A 22,338-nucleotide genomic window follows, 5' to 3' on the forward strand; every position below is an offset into this window, starting at 1 on the left:
GTGTATGTGTGAGTGTGTTGTCTGTCTGCGAAGAGAGTGCAGTGTGTGTGTGTGTGTGTGTAGGGCAATGCGGTGTGATGCTCTGCGCCTCCCCTTTGTGCCCATCTCGGGGGCGAGGACGGCTCAGTGCCCCGCATCACCGTACAGTTCGGGCGCTCGGCGGGAGGGGAGGGGCTGGTGCAGCCCACCTGCTTCCCTCCCACTGGCTGGCAGGGGGATGCATGCTGTTCCCCATCTGTCTGGCAGGGATTGGGATTTGAGGAAGCCCCATGCACGTCTGCGGCTGCCTGGTACACGGGGCTCAGGCGGGATTCTTCCTCCGTCGGGGCTGGGGCAGGAACCGGGAGAAAGAGGGCGAGCAGCAGCCAGGCCCTTAATCTGTTGCTGCACCTACCGTGTTACCGCCCCCTGCCCCCGCCCCACAGTGTGCGGTCCCCCTCCCTCTGCTAGGCTCATCGTGCGCTGTTAAAGCCTCTTTGATAAAACTTTTTTACATACAGGAGGTATTCCCTAGCTAGCACCCTAGGCAGTAATACTGTAATTTAGTCTAAGGGGTAAATTGGGTTCTGTGGTTATAACTAGCGTCTGGAAGTTTACAACGACACTGGTCAGCTTATTGATCCCTGGTCCACGGTCTGATTTGGTAGGGGGGGTTGGTATTTCTTCAATGTTATGGTGACACATATATGTCCCTGTGATATAAAGTATAAAACGTGTGTGTATTTTTAATAGGCTTTATAAGGAACAAAAATGATTGCAAGTGTGCGGGAAGAAATGCTACCTCCAAGAAACCAAAAATTGCATGTTATTGCATATGCTTGTTTACACACGAATATCATCATATATTTTGACTCCTGATTGTAGCTAAACTCTCACAACATAAAACTGAAGTATAGCAGGATAGTTGGCCTTCTCTGCATTACAACCCCTATGTTCTCTTCCTTTTACTTAGGCATTTTCCTTTGAAAGGGTATTAGATGTTTGAGGTTATTACTAATGTGATGGAACCTTTCGTCTCTTGAGCTCTTGCAAATGTTTAGTGTTTAATGGTGGTGTCGACAGCAATATCTGTGCACTCTGCATATAAAAAAGAAATGATGGGGTCTCAAGGGGACTTAATGGAATTTTTAACTCCATTTTCAGGGTAAAAACTGCTTGAATGATAGGACTTATGTATAAATATATTTTGAAGCGAGCTGCACAGCGAGGGGTTCAGGGGGTTTGGCTTTTGTGGGCGTTAGTATTCTGAGAATTGTTGCTATGGTGGGAAAGCTTTTTATGATGAGTTTCTGCAGCATTTTTTTAAGGAATCAGACTCTGGATTTCCCTAATCTTTGTGTCTCGCAGTTTAAATCAATCTAACTCTTAGGGATCAGGCTGAGACCTAATGTGAGGGAAGGTTATCCCATATCTGTCTACTGCAGGGCTTTAACCTTGTTCTAAAGTTTAGAACAAGGTATCTGGTAGAACAAGAAATCTAAAGTATCCGGCGCTGAACACTGTTGGAGATGGGACACTGGACTAGGTAGACCTTGGAGCAGATCCAGTGAAGCTGACTGATGTATGTTGGTTTGATGGCCCGGTTGAAAAATTGCATAGAATTTGCATTTGTGCTGGACTTGACAGCATTTTTGGTGACATTTGAAAACAATCATTTTGGGTTGAGTGAAATATTTCATTTAGCCCAAAATGGATCACTTCATTTTTTTAAGGTATTCTTAATAAAGACAAGCATCTAGATTCACAATGCAACTGTAATGCTGCCTGCAAAAGTGAGGAGGTGGTGATGTGTCCTTCCATACCGTGAGTTATAGCCCAGTGGTTAGGACACTCTTGGAATTTGAGAGATCTGGGTTCATATCTTCTTACCTACCTAGTGAATATTGAAATGTATTGTTCCAAGTGGAATGTTTCTGACTGAAACTGATCCCAACATACTCCGTAGCGCTCTAGACAAAGCCCTGGCTGGGATGATGTAGTTGGAGCTGGTCCCGCGTTGAGCAGGGGGTGGGACTAGATGTGACTTCCCGAGCTCCCTTCCAACCCACATTTTCTATGTTTCTATAGCCCTGCAGTCACAAGTGAAGGTGCTGTCCTGTAAGGAGGGAAACCTTGGGTAAGATTCCTGTTCTGAAGTAGAGATGGAATTTAAACCTATAAAAGGAGATGTGGGCACACCCTCCTTGTATCAGCGCACAGCAGCTCTAAAAACTACTGACATCAGACCCATATCATATCGGCACCAATAAAAGGAAAATTAACGTTATTGGCTGTTGGCTTTTTTTTGGCTGATGTGGCCGATGTCGCCGATTTAAATGCTGCATGCATGCGTACAGTCACAGCGCAGCACGGCAGTGTGGAGAGCAGTGTCCAGCTGGTAAGTCTGTTGTGGGGGAGGGGGGGTGCAGACTGAGACCCCTGCAGTGAAAGAGGGAGAGGGGCAGGGGCAAGTGCTGCACAGGTGGGGCAGAGCACAGGATGGAACCACAAGCGAGGGCATGGGGGGCATTTGCCCCCTGGATCTATGCGCGGGGCAAGGGTGGGCTGCCACTGTGGGCTTGGGCCAGGGGTAGCGCCAGCCTCTTCCCGGTGGAGTGGTTGGGCCAGGGCTGCGCTCGGAGCAGGCAATGGCAGTGCTGGGAGGGGGGTTACAGGGTGGGCTGCAGCAACCCCAAAATTTACTGTAGCTCCCCCCATAGTAGCATTGCTGCTGCCCACTCGCATACTGATTTGATTGCTGGGCCGCGTGTCAGCAATCGGATTGGTATCGGCTGATATGGCTTATTAAAAATCGGTCGTTGGTATTGGCCCAAAAAATCTCTATTGGTGCACCCCTAGTAGTTTTTGTGACTATCACCCAAATACCCTTGTCAGGTTAACCCAAAAAGATTAAATGTTTTGGAAATTATGAAACAAACTGCCTTGACATTTCAAAACAATTTTTTTCTTTACATTTATATTCATGCCTCAGGGAGATCCAGTGTGGGGATATGCATCTTTCCTCTGATGGTTGGCCAGAAGCAAGTTTAAGTTTAGTACTGGTAGGGTGTTTCTGGTAATTTCTTGGGTTCCTAAATATAAGAAGCAAGGGTGTGGGGTGAGAGAGAGAACTTTTGTTGGACCTACTATATGGTTGAAAGAGGTGTTGGACAAGCCTTTCTTTCATGGAAGAAGGGCACTTTGTGCCCAGAAGTTTCTTAACTGTATGGTGGGTCCAATAAAATAATTGCAAACAAAACTCTTCTCTCTTGTATCTTTCTGGACCATTGCGGCTACACGAACACTCAGTTCATAACTTGGAGACATCCAGGATATTGTCTGATTTTTGCATATTCCTGGTGCCGAAAGATTACTGTCTTTTGATGAATTTTGTGCAGGTGTGAACTAATGTAGAGGTATTTATGTGATGTCTTTTTGAAGACTAAGAACATCAATTGTGTTTTTTAAGGAATCTCTGGTGCTTTGTGGGAAGCATTGAAAGCACTCATAATAATGTTGTCAACCAAGAAGAGATTGGTTTTTCCGGGCTATTTGAGCTTCAGTAAAGTGTAGGTTGTCAGGTGTGGCTGGATAGGTAACATAACCTGGTAAAGAATTATTTCCTCATGGTGACCATATGCACTTGGTAGATCTGGTCTCCTTCTATTTACTGATTGATCAGAACCAGGCATCAGTCTAATTTGGGCTGTGCAGTCTGATTTGATTAATCATTTCACTGTGTAGAACAGGGGTGCTCAACCCCTGATCCACGTCATCTAGCCAAGGGGTGGGGCAGGGGACGTGCACGTGTATGTGGGGGGCTGCCCGCACACTGGGTCCTGGGAGCTGACCAGGGTGGAAGGGGAAGCAGGGGACGCATGCAGCAGAGCTCGCTGGGGCTGTGCAGGTATGATCTGTGCCCCCTCATCCAGCCCATGGCTGATCCTGCAGCACTCCATATGGGGTGAGCCTCACCTGGGGCAGCCCGCACTGCATTTCCACCCATGCCCTCCAATGATGCCTCCTTGGCTCAAGCCAGTAAACACAGCTTCCTGGCAAGGCTGCTCTTGCTGCTGCTGTAGCTCACCCAGGTGCTGCTTGACCTCCCCCAACTCCAGTGGCTCCTTCTCCTCTTCCTGCCCTGGTTGTGCTGCTCCAGGTGGGGGGGAGGGGAGCAGCTCTTGCCCCAGTGCACAGGGCTCCATCTCTCAGCTACCTTCCACCCACTAGGCTGCCTACAGGTGGTTGCTCATTGCACTGGGTGGGCAGAGTGGGTAGAAGGCAGCCGGGAGTTGGCTGCAGCTTCCTTCGTGGCCCCCCCCCCCAGCAATGCAGCAGAGGCAGGAGGAAGAAAGAGCCTTTGGAGGAGGGGAGCTGAGCAGTAGCTGGGGAGAGTGCACTCTGGCCAGGGTGGTGCCATCAGCAGGCAGGGGTGGGAGCACAGCGCAGGCTGCCCTGAAGCACGGAGTAGGCAGGGCTCAGCCCCCTGCAGAGCACCACCATGGCTAGATCTGGCCCACGGGTCATATTTTGCCCACCGCTGATTTAGGTGATATGCTGATGCCTCAGAAAATTTGGCTTCTCTGCTGCCGCGCAATGTGCTGAGGAGCACAAACCATAATACTAAGTGAGCTGATAGGAGCAAATGCTCTCCTACTTTCCTCATCCACTTGTTAAGCTCCACTAAAGCCCCTGTCTCCCAAAGGCTTTTTTGCTATACATGCTTCTTACCTCTCTGCTCACTCACCTGGTCTCATTGGCTCACTTGAAGGATTCATAGATGTTAGGGTCGGAAGGAACCTCAATAGATCATTGAGTCCAACCCCCTGCATAGGCAGGGAAGAGTGCTGGGTCTAGATGACCCCAGCTAGATGCATATCCAACCTCCTCTTGAAGACCCCCAGGGTAGGGGAGAGCACCACCTCCCTTGGGAGCCCATTCCAGACCTTGGCCACTCTAACTGTGAAGAAGTTCTTCCTAATGTCCTGTCTAAATCTGCTCTCTGCTAAGGGGTACAGAGTGTTCCTGAAGAGTCAGGAAGGCCAGTTAATCTGATCTGAAAACAAGTACCTGATCCAAGCAACTCTGCAGTGACTACTCTTACTGCAGTTAGATTACCTGAATACGAAGTAATTCCTTCGTTAACTTTTATTTTTTCAAAAGATAGCCTGTTTGAGTCTTACTGTTGAGTGACCTGTGGCTCATATAGAAACAACAAAAAAGTATGGGCATTTAGTCTTGCTCTAAATGCTTGTTTTGACACATCAGTGATCTGGGAATCACTGCTGACACTATCTTTTGCTTGTTAGTGATTTTTTTTTTTCTGACAGAACAGCACTTATCGGTACTGCAAGCTGTGACTTGTGTATCAAAGATGGGTGAAGCGATTTTTTTTTATTTTTTTTTTATTTTTTTTAGTAGTAGTATGCAATCATGTATGAAAGGCACTATAAGAACAGATACTCCCAGAGATACTTCATCTGTGATAGACTGTTGAAAAAACTAAAGTCTAATTTTAATGTTCTCTTACTATTTTTCAGCTGAATTTTTTTAAGATTGATTATGCAGAAAGAGACACTCCTTTCCCATCCTTCCCTCTAGGCAAAATAAAGAATTTTCTTAGTGCTCAAACCATGCTATTCCATACTTTTGGTTCACATTTCTCTCTTAAAATTTATTGTAGGTCGCTCAGTATAATTACTTGGCTCTCACACTTATACTTAAGGCAGTTTCTTTTTCTGACATCCTCATTCTCTGTTAATGGCCTCTACTTTTCAATTTTGAGATCCTAAACTAGAAGGATTTTAACTTGTGCTTTTCTTTTTGTTTTAGGTTGTTTAATACAAAGAAAACATATCAGCTGCTACACTACAGGGATGGAGTCTATTGTGTGGGAATGTGGCTAATCAACTTACCGCCTTAACCTAATGCACAGCGCATAATAATGTGAAAAGGGAAAGAGAAGAGAAAATGATGTCTCTCTCGTTTATCTTAAAAACACACACTTCTGGCTGGACTGGCCAAGCAGAATTCATTCAGAACAGAGAGTATTCCGGTCTTTGAAGAACCTCAATCAAGGAATGAAACTCCTGACATTAAAGCCAGTCCTGCAGGTGCATGCCTACCTGAAAATGCTTAGTTAATAATCTGACAGGCCTCAGCAACTGGCCTCCATTCGCATTGTGGGAGGATGGCTGTTTGCTTGGTGTTCTGTTCTCTCTGGCTTCTGGATGTTTTGGTGGGGCACACAAGTGGGCACAGTTTATTTTCTTGTGAGCCTATCATCTTGAGGATGTGTCAAGACCTGCCTTACAATACCACCTTTATGCCTAATCTTCTGAACCATTATGACCAGCAGACAGCAGCATTAGCAATGGAGGTAAGAATTCATCTACTTAAAAAATGTGTGTGGTGGGCATTTAATTGACCACTGAATAATTCTTAGCGGCTAGGAATTATGGAGGAATATAGTTCTGTGTAGGATATTTATTCTTATTTACTCTATCATCATAGTGTCCTTCAAAAGCACAAGCTACATGGATGCTGTTTTGCATAGATGTAATACAGTTATTCCACTTTCATGTATGGTTGAATATATGAGAGAATATGAACAGTTGTACTTATTTTCTAATGTTCTAAAATGTTAAGAGCTTAAATATTTAAGCAGATCTAGAGTACGTGATTTGAATATTACATCAGGAAAAATGCAACTTATTAAATAACTTTTTTTGCAAAGTGCTTTAACTTACACAATGACACAAAATAATCATGAAATCTTGGTTCCAAAAAGTGTGCCTCTAGTGGCTGGGTTATTATTTTGCCTTTCTGAATTGTTATTACAGATTATTTGCCTTTGTCTCAGTCTTGTTATGGAAAAAAACTTATGCAAATGGCTGCCTTAGCATGCTAATGTTGCTTTCCCAAGTTACAAGAATATTTGCTGGCTGGCTAAGCATTTAGTTAGGCTGCTTAGACTACGAGTTCAAGATTCAGGCAGGAAAACTGATGTACAGAATGAGAACAGAACATGCTTCTGGCATGAAGTTTGTTTGTTTGTTTGTTTTTAATTTAAATAAAGATGTTGGCTCATTCGGAACTACTTGAAAGTGAAATAGATTTGATTTGACTTGAATCAAAGTTGGTTCTAACAACAACGTTGTTTCATAAATAGAGAAGACCAAGGCTTTCCCCTCTTCTCCAGGGAAGAGTTTACTGCCGCACCCAACAGACTTGCTCCAGCCAAATGAAACCAGACAATCTTAACCTTGAATGCTTTTCTTATGTTTGAAAAATGTGCGCATCTGTTTCCCTAAGTTTTTAATTGAATAAGGCTAGAGATCTCTCAGAAGTGACTAGAGAGAGAAATATTAGTGGAGAATTACAGGGGATATTAGCTTCCCAGATATATATAAATTAGAGAACAAATATTACTAACAGTGGTAGGGCCTAGCTATTCCTGGATGTGATACTTAACTGATTTCTTCTCCATATAGTCACCAAACCTACAAAATTCACATTATATACATATCTCCTCAACCAACAAAGTGTCATGCTACCAGCATACTAGCTAGAGGTATACTAGCTACCAGCGTACTAGCTAGAGGTAATAATTTTGACAAGTAATCACAAACTAATTTAGTTTTTAAAACTAAAGGGAAGGATAAATTTAACTTTTTTTTTTTTTTTTTTTGATTTCCAAAAGACAGACTAAGAGTTAATGAAACCACAGTGCATAAAGTTAAAAGGGTTGAAAACTCCGGGGATTTGAATGAAGGGAATCCTGGGACTTCTTTAAGTAAAGGATGCAAAGATATCTGGAATTTGCATCCCAAGTGAGGTTGAGGTGCAGGAATGGGGAGAGGAGAACTGTTAAGGAAGAGCTACAGGCACCTCAAAAAATATTATTAAGTAGACAACCTGCCAGGAATGTAATGAAGGACTGATCAGAAGAAAAACTGTCTTCTCGGTTAGACAGTATAGGAATGAAGTGAGAATTGCTAGAAGTGGAAGCTGAGGTATACCATGCAAAGAACATAGAAACAAATGGCAAAAGGTTCTGCTTTTTTCTCCAAGGCAGCTTGCAGTCATGCTTTACTGCCTACAGCTGGGCTGTAGTCCCTGGCAACCTGCAGGCTTCTGCAACAGGGAGTGTGCAGGCTCCTGCAAGTTTCTGCCAGCCAGCCTGTACAGAGAGTCATCTAGGCAGGGCAGACCCTACAATGAGAGCTGCCAAATATATGATTTTTTGAAATAGTGACACCCTGTCTCCCTTCTCTTGCTATTGAAGGTTCTGGATTTCTTAATTTTATTATGTGTAGACCGAACACTTTTATATCATTTGCTTGGTTAAGTAGTGCTGAGCATGTGCCAGGTTATTTGAACCTGAAAACATGTAAGTTAACTGCTGATGTTTCTGTGCAACTAAATCAATATTGGCACTTCTGTATTATGTTGCTTCCATAGTATTCTTTCATATGAGTGGTGGTAGTGTGTTGTTCTCTAAGAGTATATGGTGTTATAAAGTGTCAACTTCCAAAGAAAGCAAATGCAGCTGTTTTATTTGCCAACAGAGTACTTGCTCTTTGCATATTCCTGAAAGAAAATCGACCATTTCTTTATTGATGAGACTTGAACCAAAAGCATAGTTGTCTCTTCCTTGTCTTTTAATAGATTTTCATAAACATAAGTGGAAATAAAATATCTATTTCTGATTCATGTTTTCATGTTCAGTTCTGCATCTGTTTGTATTGGATGAATAAAGGGAAATGAAATATGCTTAGTCTGCTGAGCAAAAGAGCTAGGCTGTTCTCAGTGGTGGCAGATGACTGAAGAAGAAGCAATGGGCTCAAGTTGCAGCAAGGGAAGTTGAGGTTAGATATTAGGAAGAATTTTGTCACTAGGAGGGTAGTAAAGCACTGGAACAGGCTACCCAGAGAGCTTGTGGATGCTCCCACTTTGGAGGTTTTGAAGACCTGGCTAGACAAAGCCTTGTCTGGGATGATGGAGTTGGGGCTGGTCCTGCTTTGAGCAGGGGGTTGGACTAGATGTGACCTCCTGAGGTCCCTTCAACCCTCATTTTCTGTGATTTCTATGAAAGCATAAGAATAGATAGAGCTGTAATCAGCTCCTCTTTCCTTATTTACTTTCAGGAAAGAAAAAGCCTTAAGCTTCCTACTGTGCCCCATCAATAACACTTGCTTTAATCTGGAGTAGAGTGGGGGAGGGCTGGCTTAATTCAGCGGGTTAGAGGGTCATTTTGTTCTTGAAGATTTCTTAGCTGAATGGTTCTTTTGCCTGCTGACTTACTAGTTCTAATAAAATGTTGGTGAAAAATACTCCTTTTATATGAGACATTACAATGAGAGTTTTTTTCACCTCTTCACTTCTAAGTGAAGACATGGTGGTGGATAGAAACAATTTATTCAAACTTTGAATATTGTTATTGGCATAACAGTCTGCAGTGTTGCTATAAAGAATGGTGAGCTGCAGTGGCAAATGTTTTCAAAGCACACTTTTTCTGACTGAGCTGTCCACATAGTTGAGCAAAGCTGCTAGGAGCTGTCCAGCACAAATCGGTACTATGCAGATGAGCAATTATTGATGCAGACATTCTAGAAATGCACAAATGTGTGACATGCTTAGAAGGTGAGGATTTTTAATAATATGCTGATTGATGTATTTATTTATTTTGCTTTAGTATGAAGGAAACAGTATTTTGGTAAATGTAGAAAAGAGAAATATAAAAAATATTTTTACATAGTGTGTGGGGGGAAAATACCAGCAGTGGATCTATGTTAAAGCAGCTTTGTTAATGTGGCCCACATTGGAGAGAAGGTCTTGGGGGTAATCTCCATTTGCTGTCACATTGACCATTCTCATTCCAATTTCCACAGGCAAAAAAAAATTTGGGAACCATAGTTGTTACCTCTAGCAAAATATATTTTAGAAGCTTTCATACAATTTAGTACAGGGGTGTCCAACCTTTTTGAATGTGGGGCCAGATCACAAACTTTTTATCACCCAGCGGGCAAGCGAGCCGTATTCAAAGACCTCACAGGAAGTGGTCTCACAGCGGGAAGTGATGTCATGTGACCTTTTGACACCAATGAAGTTGCAGGAAGTGACAATGAAATGGGTCTGGAAATGTGGTTTAAAATCCAAAATAAAAACAATATAAAAGCAAGAATGAAACAATACCAAACACTTAACTAAAATAAACACTTTCGCTTCTACTCTCTTTTCAATGAATGAAAGAAGCATAATGCAAGTCGACAGATCAAATGTGGAAAAGATATCAGCCAGAGTAGAAACTAATCAAAGCAACAAAATATGGGCATTTTTGAGAATTATCTTCAAGAAGATTTACTTTTATTGAATTAATAACTAGTTATGACTAAAGGTTACATAATAAACCCCTGGTTTTAAATGTTGACCATAGTTTAAATAGCAACATCAGAAGGGCTTGTCAGCATCATCCAGTCTTAAAATAAATTGCCCTTTTCTACACAGAGATTGATGGCAACGTGAAACTTGACCACTAGGGAAGCCCATCCAAAGATATGTGCTCCCTTCACACCTCCCTACTCATTCCTACAGGTGTTCCCAACACCCCCTATTCATCCCTACACCCACTTCCAGCCCCCCCCCATCACTATGAACCCCCTCACACACATACTTCTTGTTGACCCTTTCACCCTAATGCCGCCCTCACATACGGACCCCTGCACCCACACCCAACACACATACAGGCAACACTCGCCCACCAAAGTGTCAAGGGACCCGCATGCAGCCTCTCACCCTCATAAGATTCTAGTGATTCAATTGCTGGCAGCCTGCTTTTGAGCAAAGCACATCTAGCGTAGTCCTCGCAGTGCACCAGACCAGCAGCTCCCACTTTTAATAAGAGCTGGGGCATTAGGATCCCCAGTTGTGGCTGGACGTAGAGCACCTCTGGGCCAGGCTCCTCCTGCCTCCCACCTAGCCCAGCTCCGGCAACCGCATGCCCCGCAGCCCCGGCTCGGCCCCGAGGCGCCCCCAGCTCTGCGCGGGAAGTTACCCGTGCCTCTGTCCACCACGCATGTGGGCAGGGCGCAGGCCATGCTGCAGCTCCCCCGGCCACACGCCGGGGCCAAGAGGCAGAGCCAGAGAAGAAGTCCAGGCACTGCCCCCAATTCGTTCAGTCAGGCGCAGCTGAGGCAGCCCCATGCCTCGCAGCCCTCGGGGCAGCAGCGGTGGTTCCCAGCTCATGTGATGAGCCCAGCCCCTCAGGGGTAAGCAGCTCCCCTCCCCTTGCTGCCAGCTGGAGCCCACGGGCTGGCCCTGCCCGCCTCGCCTTGCCGCTGCCCCGCCGCCACCGCCACAGAGCGCAAAGCAGGCACCTCAGGCCAGATAAAATGGCTTGGCGGACTGCATGGCCACCCGTGGGCCATATGTTAGACAAGCCTGATTTAGTAGATGGCAGAGATGGTTACTGCCATGTAGCTTTTGAACCCGCTTGTTGTCTACCAGTTGGAAAACTGTTTGTATTTAATTCATGTACAATTGGGGGAGAGAGTTGGATTAGCAGTCCGTACTATGCCATTAATATATAACAATAATCTGGTTGCTGGGTCTTGAATACATAACAAAAGAATTGGGAGGTGGGTTGTTCATCATTGTTTTAGTCATAAGACACAGGCATGAATATGCACAGGAGATCTAAATTCCCTTGCTCTTCTCTAAACGTGCTAGATTTTAAACATTAGTTGTGTTGTAAGACTGACCCACCACACTCTGTACATGAAAGAGGGTGAAAGCATACTTCATCAACCTGTTCATTCCTTCAGGTATAATGCATGGAGAATATCATTCTGTATTCGAATTCAACCAGCATATGGAAACAAAATTTGAATCTTAATGGCCTTTACGACTAAGGTGTATTGCATGTATGTGAAGAGCATTGCTTTTATTTACAAATGCAATTTGAAATAAAGATCTGCATCTTAATCAGCATGCATTCATAATAGGTTTGCTTTCCGGGTCATGGAGGCAGATGGCTCTGCATTGTAGTTTAAGCCTCTGCCAAATGCTGCAGATCTAAGACCAGAAGAATTATTAGGAAAGGTGGAACATGCACATGGACTCATTTCAAATAGTTGGGTGGCTGCCTACAAAAATTATAGTAAAACGAAGCCAGTTTTAGCCTTTTATGTGCTAGCATGAGCTCTATATCAATAGAAAGCCACATGGTGATGTCAGGCAGGGTTTCTCCCAAAACCCTGAAGTGTGTTGGCCACATTTATCTCCCCTTGCACAAACACACAGCTGTTTGTTGTCCTGATGCCTTTTCTCCTCTTCCAATAAAATCAGGTGTTTGAATCTGTTTTCAAAAAATAAAAATAAATTGCTTCTACCTTTTGGGGATGCATGAAAAAACTTCTTGGCTTATCTTCTGCCTTTTTTTAATGCTTCCAGAGAAAACTTGATTTGAGTTTGTAAACTCTGTTTTGCAGTTTCAGCTGGACAAATGATATAATCTTTAGATCACTGGTATGCTGAGAGCAGCAGTAAAGGTTTATTTGTTTGTTTGTTTTTAATGTAGCTATAAGGCCTGAGCTTGATTTCACAGGAAAGGGGAAAAAATCTTTGGATCACTTTAACTCTGATATTCATCCATGTAATTCACTCTGTCAGCAAAGGACCTGGTTGGGACAATAATGGATAATGCATTTATCAAGCTTCTTGATGCTACAGTTGGTATTCCTGCTATACATTGTCACTGATTTAATAAGATGATCAGTACATATAGGCTTCCTCCAGAAATGTGGCTGGTTATTGTTGAGGCTTGGTTGGTTTTGTTTGTTTTAGGTGAACAAAATGAAATGGTAGGAAGAGCTTAACTTTGTAGATGGCAAAAAAATGTAGTAGTATCCCTTTTCTTCCTTTGCTCATTTATTTTGAGAACAAAATTCTCCAATTCCACTTGCTTGGATTAGGAGACTTTTGTGTATTCTTTTTCATGGTGTGCAAGTACTCGGGGCTAGTATGTATTTAGATCTACATAAGCTATTGGTGTACACCAGGGTTGTCAAGCATCTGGCTCATAGACTTTGCCCCCACCCTGGCTGGGATGCAGAAATCTTCAGTGACAGCCAAGTACCCAGGCCCCAGCAGCACTGTGGGAGCAGTCCTAGCACTTTGGCTTGTTCTGATGGCAGTTGCCAAGCACCCACAATACCAGGCTTCTTCCCACTCTCACTTGGGCACTTGCCTGCTACCCCAGAAAGGCACAGTTCTGGCTTCTTCCTGTGGTGCTGCTGGGGCTCCACCTCTCACCTGAGTGCTTGGCAGCCACCGTGGGAACAATCTGCAGTGCTGCTGGGGTTCCAGCAAAATCACTTGGCTGCCAAGCACCCGAGCAAGAGCTGTGGTGCTGGAGCCCCAGCAGCACTGCAAAAAGAAACCTGGCACCACAGCTTGTTCCTGTGGTGGCAGCAAAGCATCACTGATGCCAGACTTCCCTCTGGGCCCCTGACTACCTAGGGCAGGCACCATGTGTGGCACCTCTCCAAGACAGTCTCCACATGCAGTTCAGTCCTAGAGCAGCCTCAGTGGGTGCTGTCTGCACTGGATCCAGCATGGGGGATCTGTGGGCCTGATCCGGCCCATGGGGCGGTTACCCTGCACCACTCATCTAGCCAGTGAACTGGTCCAGTGTCGCTCATCTAGCCTGCAGGGCCAAATGTTTGACACCCTTGGTGGAGACAGTACAGCATTTGTATTAGATGTTCTATTTGGCTTATTTTAAAATGTTATATAGGGATTCTGTTTCAGCTCCTTGATGGTAGAATAGATTATTACTCAGCTTCTGAACTCTTGTTTACAGTTTATAAGCGCATCATTCCATCCAGTGTTTTGTTTGGCATTTTTCAAACTGGCAGCCCTAAGATGGTACATTTAATAATCCTATCTAACACGTATTAATGCAAATGTTATCTCTTGCATTTTAATTCTGTGATGGTTAGTATAAATTTTGCTGGCTAGTTGCAGTCTAGGTTCATATCTAATCGGTAGACTTTAGATAAGACTTCAGGTTTTATACTAAATGAAAGTTGGATGTTTTTCACATTGTCTCCATTCACATACACTTGCCACCACCCAAAATAATAGATTGTCTGCTCATATTCCTTCCCACCAGATTTCCCTGATAAGATTGATTATTTGACTTTTTAGTCCAGCTGCTGTAGAGACCTCCCTCTTTTTCCCTACCCCTACGCATCCTTCTGGTAACTGAGATTGTCTAAAGAGTCTTCAGATTTAATCAGTTAGCAGCTCCTTTATGATGAAGGGTCTCTATTGAAACTGTTTGCACTTGCTGTTCTATTGGAGCCTGAGTTTGTTTTGCAGATCATAGTTTGAGGTCTGCATTTTATCTACTGCCAAACACATAGCTTGTTTAACTCAAAAAGGTACCTATTGCATTGCTGGTCACTTGGATGGTGATTTTACTAATAGGCAGTGGTGGCTGATAATGTTATATTATTCTCTATTTAATTCACAATATTTGCTCAGTTCTAAGGCTCAGCCACAGTAAGTATATAAGACAAGTGGACTGGGTGAGGGAGACAAATTGGGTGAGGTCCCAGATAGGACGGGGGCAATTTTTTTTTTAACTAAATCAGGACCAGTAATCCCAGCACAGCACAGTATGGTAAGGCTGCAGCTCTTTTATGCATTTTGGAATTTGAATTTGAAAGAGGACTGGGTGCTGACTCTGTGTATTTTGAATGAAGCGTTGTCACCTATGGTAATAGCAGGAGAAAGATTTGAGACTGGGAGTGCATAAGTAAATATCTCTAACATGGCACAGATCATGCTCAGGTTATTGTATGGGATGCACTCACCTTTTCACACACATTGCCTCCCTTCCCCCTGCCCTCATTTGGTACTCTGCCCACTTTCAGAAAGGAATTGTGTGTAGCAGTCAATTCACTTCTGTCCCTACTTGTGAACCACATACAGTTCCCATTCATCATGGAATGCAACAGCTCATGTGGGGATTGTGTACAGCACTGAACCAAGCCCTGTGAGAGACTGAATGCTCTTAATTCAGCCACTGAATCTGGAAGAGCTCTGCACTTTCAGAAGTTCAGACCATACCAGGCTTGTACCCTTAGTCCTCTTGGACTGCCAATAAAATAAATATTTAAAAGCAAATTTTTCACCCGTTGCAACATTAGCTACAGCTGATGTTTGGAAGGTGGGGGGTTTGACTAGGGTATGCTGATGTGCCTGTTGGTATTTAGAAAAAAACAGGGGATCCTGGCTAGTTGATCATGCTCTTCTGCTTAGGGGCATAGTAATTGCTAAATTTGGGGGTTGGGAAGGATTTTTTTTTCTAGGTTACATTCACACAGACTGTGCTGTGTAGCATGAAGCACAGCCTTTTTTTCCTAGGATTTTCTGAGTACATATTAACCGTCTACTTCCCTGTTATTGCAGTAGGATGGCATTGGCAGTACCTTTAGTTTTCCCCTGCTTTTACTTTATGGCATGTTATCAGGTGTTCTTGGTGTTTGTGGATATTGTTCCATGTAGCTGTAAGTGCGTTAATGGCAATGTAGGGCTCTCCAGTTAATTGCCTGTGAAGGCAGGGACTGGACTCTGCCAGGGAGGCCCCTTCCAGTCTGATGTTCCTATACAGCAGGGCTGTCCAGCTGGTAAGCACCCAGGGGCTGTACCAGCATGAGCCATGGGCCCCCTTGGCCACATAATACATGGGCACCCTGCTGCACTGTACACCTATGTGGGTGTCCTTCCCCACTCCATTTGCCTGTGCAGCACTATCCTCCCCTCAGCTCCCTGTGATGTGACCCACTGCCCTGCCCTTCTGGGCTAGAGGAGGGAGGGGGAGCCCAGAGACTGGTTGGTGCCTGCAGCTGGGGCAGTGGGGGAGCAGCAGCCAGGTGGAAGCCGAGGGGCCACATGTGGACTCCCAGTTGGACAGCCCTGCCATAGAAGATGCAATCAAGCAAAAACATGACCTGAGGGGAGGTGGGTGAACATTTTGCACATGGTGTAGGGACAGAGCTGTAATTGAGTTAACGGTGTTTTTATTAAAGGTAATGGTAGTTGATGATCACACTTTAATATACATTTAGCTAGTCCAGTTGGTTTTTTGAGCAATGCTAAAGAGGGGAAAAAAACCTTGACTTTCTTGTTTCATGTTTTAGAGAGATTTATTGGTTGAAATTTAAAATAGCTGTGCATCCCAAAGCTGTGTTATAACAGTGCTATCGAAGGCTGGGGTGTTTGTTGCCACATATAGCCCAATCCTATATTGCTCTGAGAGACCCTTTAGCTTCCACTGAAGTCAGGAGAAGGAGAGGGCTCAACTCCTTGAAAATGAGAGCTGTATGCAGAAACATACTGTGTCTGATTTTTGACTCCTACACCAGTTCCACTTACATATGACTCGGGTTGCTGCAGTGCAGTTTTAAACGGATACAAACCTACTGTCATGAAACAAAGAATCAGGAGTCCAAGGTTTAGGGCTCGAAGTGCAAGTTTTGTGTATGAAGAGTGAATGTCTGTGTGGTGATTGCACTTAATGGTGCCTTCCATGTTTTCTTTCTCATCTCGGGGATTTGGCTGTGATCCTCCCACCCCGCCCCTGCGCCCAGCACAGTTCCCATGGTTACCCAGCCCTTTGTAGGGGGACAAAGGTTGGCATTCTGCGTCTCAGGAGCCAAATTCTGCCCTTTTGACTCTCTCCCCTTTTCACACCCCTTGCGAAGCTTGGGCTGCTACGCTTGAAGGCTTGTCAGCAAGGGGGTTCCCATGACAACGGGGATGAAAATTTGAAAGGAGGAGAAGAGTTGAATAGAAGCTCAAAGGCCTGGTTAATTTGAATCTGAACAAGGAAGGAAGGCTCCTTGTAGTTCATCTTTGTGTGTTGTAGGAACCTGAAATTTATCTTGAAAAAGTTGCTTTTCAATTTGTAAACTTGTTTATATTCCTGTTTCTTGATTTATAGAACAAAAGTTGTCATGTTTGAGGCAGTGGGCAACAAGGAACATCTTTCTTTCTTAAACCCAAGGACAGAATTATGATCAGGTGGTGTCTTCCCCCTCCCTGCTTGCACAGCCTGAACACTGCTTGGTTTCATAAATCCACATCTTTCTACTTTCATGAATGAGTTTAAAGGGATGGTGATACTATCAGTATAAATGTTTGTGAATCCTTCCTGAAAGATTTACTCTTTGTTTTGTGAAGTAGGGAACGCCTGCATGTCAAAATGGGAAGTCCTGTCTGGTAACTACCCTCTAGCTGATGGATCAGTTCCCGCTGTACACGGACTAGCCCAGTGGTTCTCAACCTTTTGTGTACCAGGACCCGTTTGGAAGCATCAATGGCCAGTCCCAACCTAGTGCCCCTTCCTCTCGACCTGCTGCCCCTGACCCCCAGGCCCTAGCCCCCCAGTGTGTAGGGCGGGGGTGGGGGCCCAAACAGCCTCTCTCAGGCAGGAACTCTGCCAGCCTGCAGCGGAAAAGCCACCATTTCCCACGTCTTTCTCCTTTTAAAGGAGAATCTATTTTTAAAGTTTGTTCATGACACACACATTCTTGCAACTCACTTTTGGGTTGTAACCCACAGGTTGAGAAATGCTGGACTAGACACATGTCACTCTGATATAAAGGAAAAATGTAAAAGCAAGATTTTTATGGTTTTAATTTTAAGAAAATGTAATGTGAAAAATTAGGGAAAAGGTTCTTTTAAATACAGGATGCCCTTGTGTCTCTTCAGCTGGATGTATTATGGAAGTATATGCCTTTTTGGGAAGAGTAGTAGCCTATAAATCTAACACACAACAATTCCATTGCTAAGGCTGTGTTGTGATTTCTGCTCAAAGCAGACTTCCCTCTCCTATACATGCAGTGAATTTGGTTTCCATGTTTCATGCACTAATTCTTAAGACGCCTTTCCATATATTTCGTTTAGAATGTCTCCTAACCTTTGCAGAAGAAACATTTTTAAAATGTTCTTGTTTGTAACTATTCCTTCACAATTGCACTTTAAAATTTTTCTTGTTAAACCATCTCAATTCCAAAAACTCCAGACTTCGCTCACATTGCATTGTCCCAACATCTAAATTTTGATTGCAGAGCTCTCGTAGAATTAAAATTAAGTACAAAAATGTATTCCTGTAGTTAAAAATAGTCTTACTTGAATGACATCATAAAAAGCCATCAAAACTCCTCAGAGTCCTCTTTCTTTCTGCCACTGTAGAGGCAGATGCTTTTGTGTTTGAGCTTCAAACTGTCAGGCTGAAAATTTAAGCTTGAGCTCATTTTCTCCCACTTTACCAGTCTCTGTTAGTAGCCAGGATCACAGTGTTACTAGAGAAGGGATTATTGCCTTGAAGTCAGTGTTGTGAAAGATCCTCAGCTTGCAGCTGTGTTACAGTATCAGTTTGTCCCTATGACATGACTTTCTGTGCCCCATCAGAGGGGAGCCCTACCTCATGAGAGCTGCTAGGCTTAATGTCTGTGAAGTGGTTGCTAGATTTTGGAGAATAGGAAGCTGTGAAGTTGACAGAGGAGCTAAGAAATAGACCTCATCTTAAAAAAAGCCCCTACTCATGCATGCACCTTTTCTCTCACCATCCGGTTGTATCTCTTGAGACGAAGGAGGCTGGAAAACAAATCTGCTACATAAACCTCCTATGGTTTTTCAGAGCAGAAGTGCCCCTGACTAATCTATTCTTTGCCAGATGAGCTCTGCTGTGTCTAACCAGACAGGGCTCATCACAGCAGGATTCTTGCCTCCTCCTTTTCACCACACCTGGTTGTGTCTCATTGCTAATCTCATTGTTTTAAAACATGTTTATGTGAACATAAATTTGCAGGATTAAGCCATCCATTAAACATGTCAGGAGATGGTAATGAGCACGGACTACAAAGTCCTTTAGCTTTGCCGCCTTAGTTCATCTGACCTGTTCTTGTGGCATCACTCCACCCATTCCTTTCCACTTGTCTCCTTAGTTTTCTTCCTCTGCAGCCCCCTCTGCATTTTATTCTGTGCCACCCCATATGCATGGAATGTATTTACTAATCCAGCAGTGCTCAGCTTTCCAGCCCCACAAGCTGAATGAGTGGCATGGGCCAGTCTGTGGGCTGGATCTATCATAGGGTCTGTGCTGGTACAGTCTGTCTGAACTGGCACTCCAGCCCAGCCCGGTGCTCCAGATCCAGCCGTGAAGCAATTAACACTGCCACCACTCCTCCGCTATCAAACTTCCAGGCCTGTGGGAAGTGCCATGAGCTGGACAACATGGCCTTGTGGGCCAGAGGTTAACTACCATTGTACTAATCTGGTTGGCAAAGTCACTGCCCTCTGCTTTTAAGTACCTTCTAAAGGCTGACCTATTCCCCAGTGCTTATGAGGAAAAATCGCTAGTTTACATCATCTGCTTGACTTACATAAAAAATTCTGTCACTGGAATATTTTTGATCCCATTATGCTATGCTCTACTTTCACTTAATGGTTACATCATACCTTTTGATTCCTCTGTGTTTCTTCCTTATTTTCAGAATACAGTACCATGTTTCTTAAGAGTTGTTTTTTGGGGCAGAGAATTATGGCTGCTTACAGACATTAAAAAAAACAACCACCCCCAAACCACTGCCCTACTTTAAACTCCATGCATCCCTGCGCCAAACCCAGTGCATGCCCAGAAGAGGAATCGCATTAGTTGGACTGGGCTTGCCCAACATCTGTATAGATCAGGCATTTTAGTGGGACTTTGTTGGCACTTTTATCTAATAGCTGATTGATCAGCTATTAGATAAAAGCACTGAAAAGCCCTGCTGAAGTATCTGATCTATACAGATGCTGCAGAGCCAGGTTGAACTAATGCGCTGCTTCTACCTGTGAAACACTGGGTTTTGGGGGTTTTTTCCATGTCTGTTACCACCCTTATCTGTTCAGTAAAATAGTTCAGGAAAACAGTAAGCATGCTATTTTAATGCCCCACAAACAATAAATGCAAATTTTTCAATCATTTTATCTAAGGAATATTCAACTGAAGGGAAGAACAGTCAGGTTTGTTCAGGATTTGGTTTTATTTAATCTAATAACTCTCTTAACATTAACTGGCTATGTTCCAAATCCAAAGCAACCAGCAGCATACTGATCTTCAGCATACTGGCAATTTGTGTTGAAGAGCTCCTGGTAACTCTGGACTGCTTCTGCAAAGCATGTGAAATGCTTAGACTCTGTCAACTTCATGAAAGCAAAGGTACTTTACTAAGTCACCTCAAACCATCTAGCTGGTCCTCCACATATTACAATTAGAGGGTAACCCTTGGAAAATGTTGAGCATTTCTTATACCCGAGTAGCTACCTTTCCCAACAAGTAGTCACAGATGCTGATTTTTCAGCACCAGATAATATTTCCCAGGGCTGCCTTTGGACATCTCCAAAATTGTATCTTTGATCATGACATCGGTACCCAAACCAAACTTCTTGTGTGTGAGACTGTCACCCCTACCCTGTTGTATGGTGTGAATTTTGGGACACATCACAAATACCTGAAAACTTTGGTATGTTGCCATCAGCAGTCTCTGGAAAATCCTCTGCATCGATTGGAAGGAAAGAAGGATGTGTTCTGTCTCAACCAAACACCATCAAAGCCGTGTTCATATGGTACCAGCTGTGTTGGACAGGGCGTGTTCTAAGGCTGCCAGGCAGCCAGCTCCCAAAACAGGTCCTCTACTCCCAATGGTCAGCACTCAAGATGGGCAAAAGAAGAGATTCAAGGACACCTTAAAGGCAAATCTGAAGAAATGCCATATTTAGATCAATATCTGGGAAACTTAAGCACTGAATTGGCAGTGTGATGTACAACAAGGCATTGGCCATTTCCAGAAAGTTTGCCTCACTATGGAGGTGGATAGATGAGAGAAAAAGGGAAAGAGCTTTATCTGTAGTAGCAAATGTTTATATTATTACAATTGTTTCTATTCCCTTTTCCTAATATCTTTCTTTTTCCCCTTCACCCCTTCTGGGTGGCACTTATGACCTCCTTAATACAGCACTGAACACAATACTCCATGTTTTCAAATTTTATACCTCCCATGGCATGTCCTTAACTACTTTGCACAACTAATTGGTAGTTTTATTGTAAAAAGCTTTTTAAAAATATCAAAACTTTAAAAATGTGTAAATCAACACAGCTTTTAGTCTTCAAAAGCTTGTTTGAACCACAGCGATTGTTGGACTTCTGTAACTGAGATTAAGAATTCATCAGTCTTAACATCTCTATAGTGCTGCCTGATGCCTGATATCAGCCCATTAAATGGAATGGCTCCTATTAGTTCACTTTTTCTTTTTTTTAATATTTAATTACTGTAAAGAGGTGGCCTATGTCTGAATTTAAAAGATTATATCCTTCAAGTCATTTTTAATATTCTAAGTAGAGCTCTTTCTGATTAGGGACTAAGCAGAAAAGTTTTCAATTGTGGCATCCCTTAGGCCAGTTTGGGAAAAAAAAAATTAGCAATGACTTAACAGAACAGCATCTGGACAACAGGTAGTTCATGCAAAATACCTATGACATGATTGGAATAATAGAGACTTGGTAGGATAGTTTGCATGACTGAAGCACGGTCATGGATGGGTACAAACTGTTCAGGAAGGACAGGCAAGGGAGAAGAAGAGGAGTTTCACTTTATATTCAGAGCTCCAGCATGGAACTGGAGATAGGCTTGTTGAGAGTCTCCGGGTTAGGGCAAAAAGAGAGAGCAACAAGGGTGATGTTGTGGTGAGGTCTGCTGTAGACCACCAGACCAGGAAGAAGCGGTAGATGAGGCCTTCTCCAAACAGTTGGCAGAAGTTTCCCAGTCACAGGCCCTGGTTCTCATGGGGGACTTCAATCCCTCTGACATCTGCTGGGAGGGCAATACAGTAGTGTGCAGGCAATCCAGGATGATTTTGGAGAGCATTGGGGACAACTTCCTGGTGCAGGTTCTGGAACAGCCAACTAGGGGCTATGCTCTTCTTGACCTGATTTTGGAGAGCATTGGGGACAACTTCCTGGTGCAGGTTCTGGAACAGCCAACTAGGGGCTATGCTCTTCTTGACCTGCTGCTCATGAACAGGGAAGAATTGGTGGGAAATGTAGTAGTGGATGACAACTTGGGCAGCAGTGACCATGAGATGATTGAATTTAGGATCCTGAGGAAAGGAAGGATGGAGAGCAGCAGAGTAAGGACCCTGGACTTCAGAAAAGCAGACTTGGACTCACTCAGGAAACTCATGGGGCAGGATCCCCTGGGAAGTCAGTTTGGAGAGAGAGAAGAGTCTGAGAGATTTGGCTGT

General features: G+C 43.8%; 1 protein-coding gene across 1 annotated transcript in view; it reads left to right on the forward strand.

Annotated features, from left to right (window-relative positions):
* The first annotated feature begins 5,815 nt into the window (after positions 1-5,815).
* FZD3 (frizzled class receptor 3) overlaps positions 5,816-22,338 on the forward strand; it is a 74,741-nt gene continuing 58,218 nt past the window's right edge. Inside the window, 1 exon segment of the mRNA XM_006029259.2 lies at positions 5,816-6,358. Within this exon segment, the coding sequence (XP_006029321.1) occupies positions 6,170-6,358 (189 nt within the window). The 5' untranslated portion in view covers positions 5,816-6,169.

Source organism: Alligator sinensis, unplaced genomic scaffold, assembly GCF_000455745.1.
Source record: "Alligator sinensis unplaced genomic scaffold, ASM45574v1 scaffold637_1, whole genome shotgun sequence".
Classification (NCBI taxonomy): Eukaryota; Metazoa; Chordata; order Crocodylia; family Alligatoridae; genus Alligator; species Alligator sinensis.